Here is a 930-nt window from a genome sequence, read left to right as displayed (position 1 = left end):
CAGCCTGTGGGTTGCGACCCCTTTGGGGGTTAACGACCCTTTCACAGGGGTCTCCTAAGACCATCGGAAAACACATATGTTATTACATGTTGTTTTTGTGATTGATCACTATGCTTTAATTATGTTCAATTTGTAACAATGAAATTGGGAGTCACCTCAACATGAGAAACTGTATTAAAGGGTCGCGGCATTAGGAAGGTTGAGAACCACTGGTCTAGAGGATGGAGCTGGTGGAGGAATTGAGCAGGGGGAAAGGGGGAGGGGAGAGAAGGAGTGAGTATGGTTACCTAATATTGGACTTGGTCCTGGCTCCTTGGGAGGCCAGTTGGTGCCACCTCTCTCAGCCCCCTGTGAACAACACAGAGCTCTCAAGCTACCTGTCTTGAGGCCTCTTTCCAGAGCATACTTCCTCAGTCCCAAGTTTTCCCTGAAAAGGGGACAAGATTGGCATCCCCTAGTCCTGCCAAAGTCTCACCTGAGTTCTTTGGGGTCCAGGACCTGGGGTCCAAGCCGAGGTGGGGTTGGGCACCCCGTTTCTGAATGGTGAGGTCTCTGAAGTTGGGGGAAGTTGGGCAGTTGAATCCGAAGGCGCCCCTGCTGTCCAGGCATGCGGAACATGCTTTTGCTGTGCCTCAATCTTCTCAGGAAGGTTTCCACATTTTTCAGGAACAGAGCTGGGGGGCCCTTTCAGATTCATGTTTTTCAGCATGTCAGAGACCCTGGAATCAGGGATTGCCCCACGGCCATCCATTTCTGTCCCCCTTGAGCCTGGCTCAGGGGCAGACAACCTGTTGCTGCTCCTTTGCTCCGACAGGAACTTCTTCACCTGCAAGGACAGGGAGAACTTGCTGGGTGTGGGGGTGGGAGAGCCCGTGTGCACCCTAGGAAGACGTCTCTTGGCCCATAACCTGCTGTCAGGGAATCAGTTCT

At 52.6% G+C, this 930-nt stretch overlaps 1 protein-coding gene across 1 annotated transcript in view; it reads right to left on the bottom strand.

Moving 5' to 3' along the window:
- LOC107182662 (receptor-interacting serine/threonine-protein kinase 3-like) overlaps positions 1-930 on the bottom strand; it is an 11,803-nt gene that overhangs the window by 1,040 nt on the left and 9,833 nt on the right. Inside the window, exons 5-6 of the mRNA XM_015562074.1 lie at positions 476-826; positions 288-348 (exon numbers count right to left, since the gene is read on the bottom strand). Coding sequence (XP_015417560.1) covers positions 288-348; positions 476-826 — 412 coding nt within the window. The remainder of the gene's footprint in view (positions 1-287; positions 349-475; positions 827-930) is intronic.

The sequence above is a fragment of the Myotis davidii genome, unplaced genomic scaffold (genome assembly GCF_000327345.1).
Source record: "Myotis davidii unplaced genomic scaffold, ASM32734v1 scaffold157, whole genome shotgun sequence".
NCBI classification, from domain to species: Eukaryota; Metazoa; Chordata; class Mammalia; order Chiroptera; family Vespertilionidae; genus Myotis; species Myotis davidii.
The sequence above is the reverse complement of the archived record's forward strand: the minus strand, read 5'-3'. Positions and strand labels throughout refer to the sequence as shown.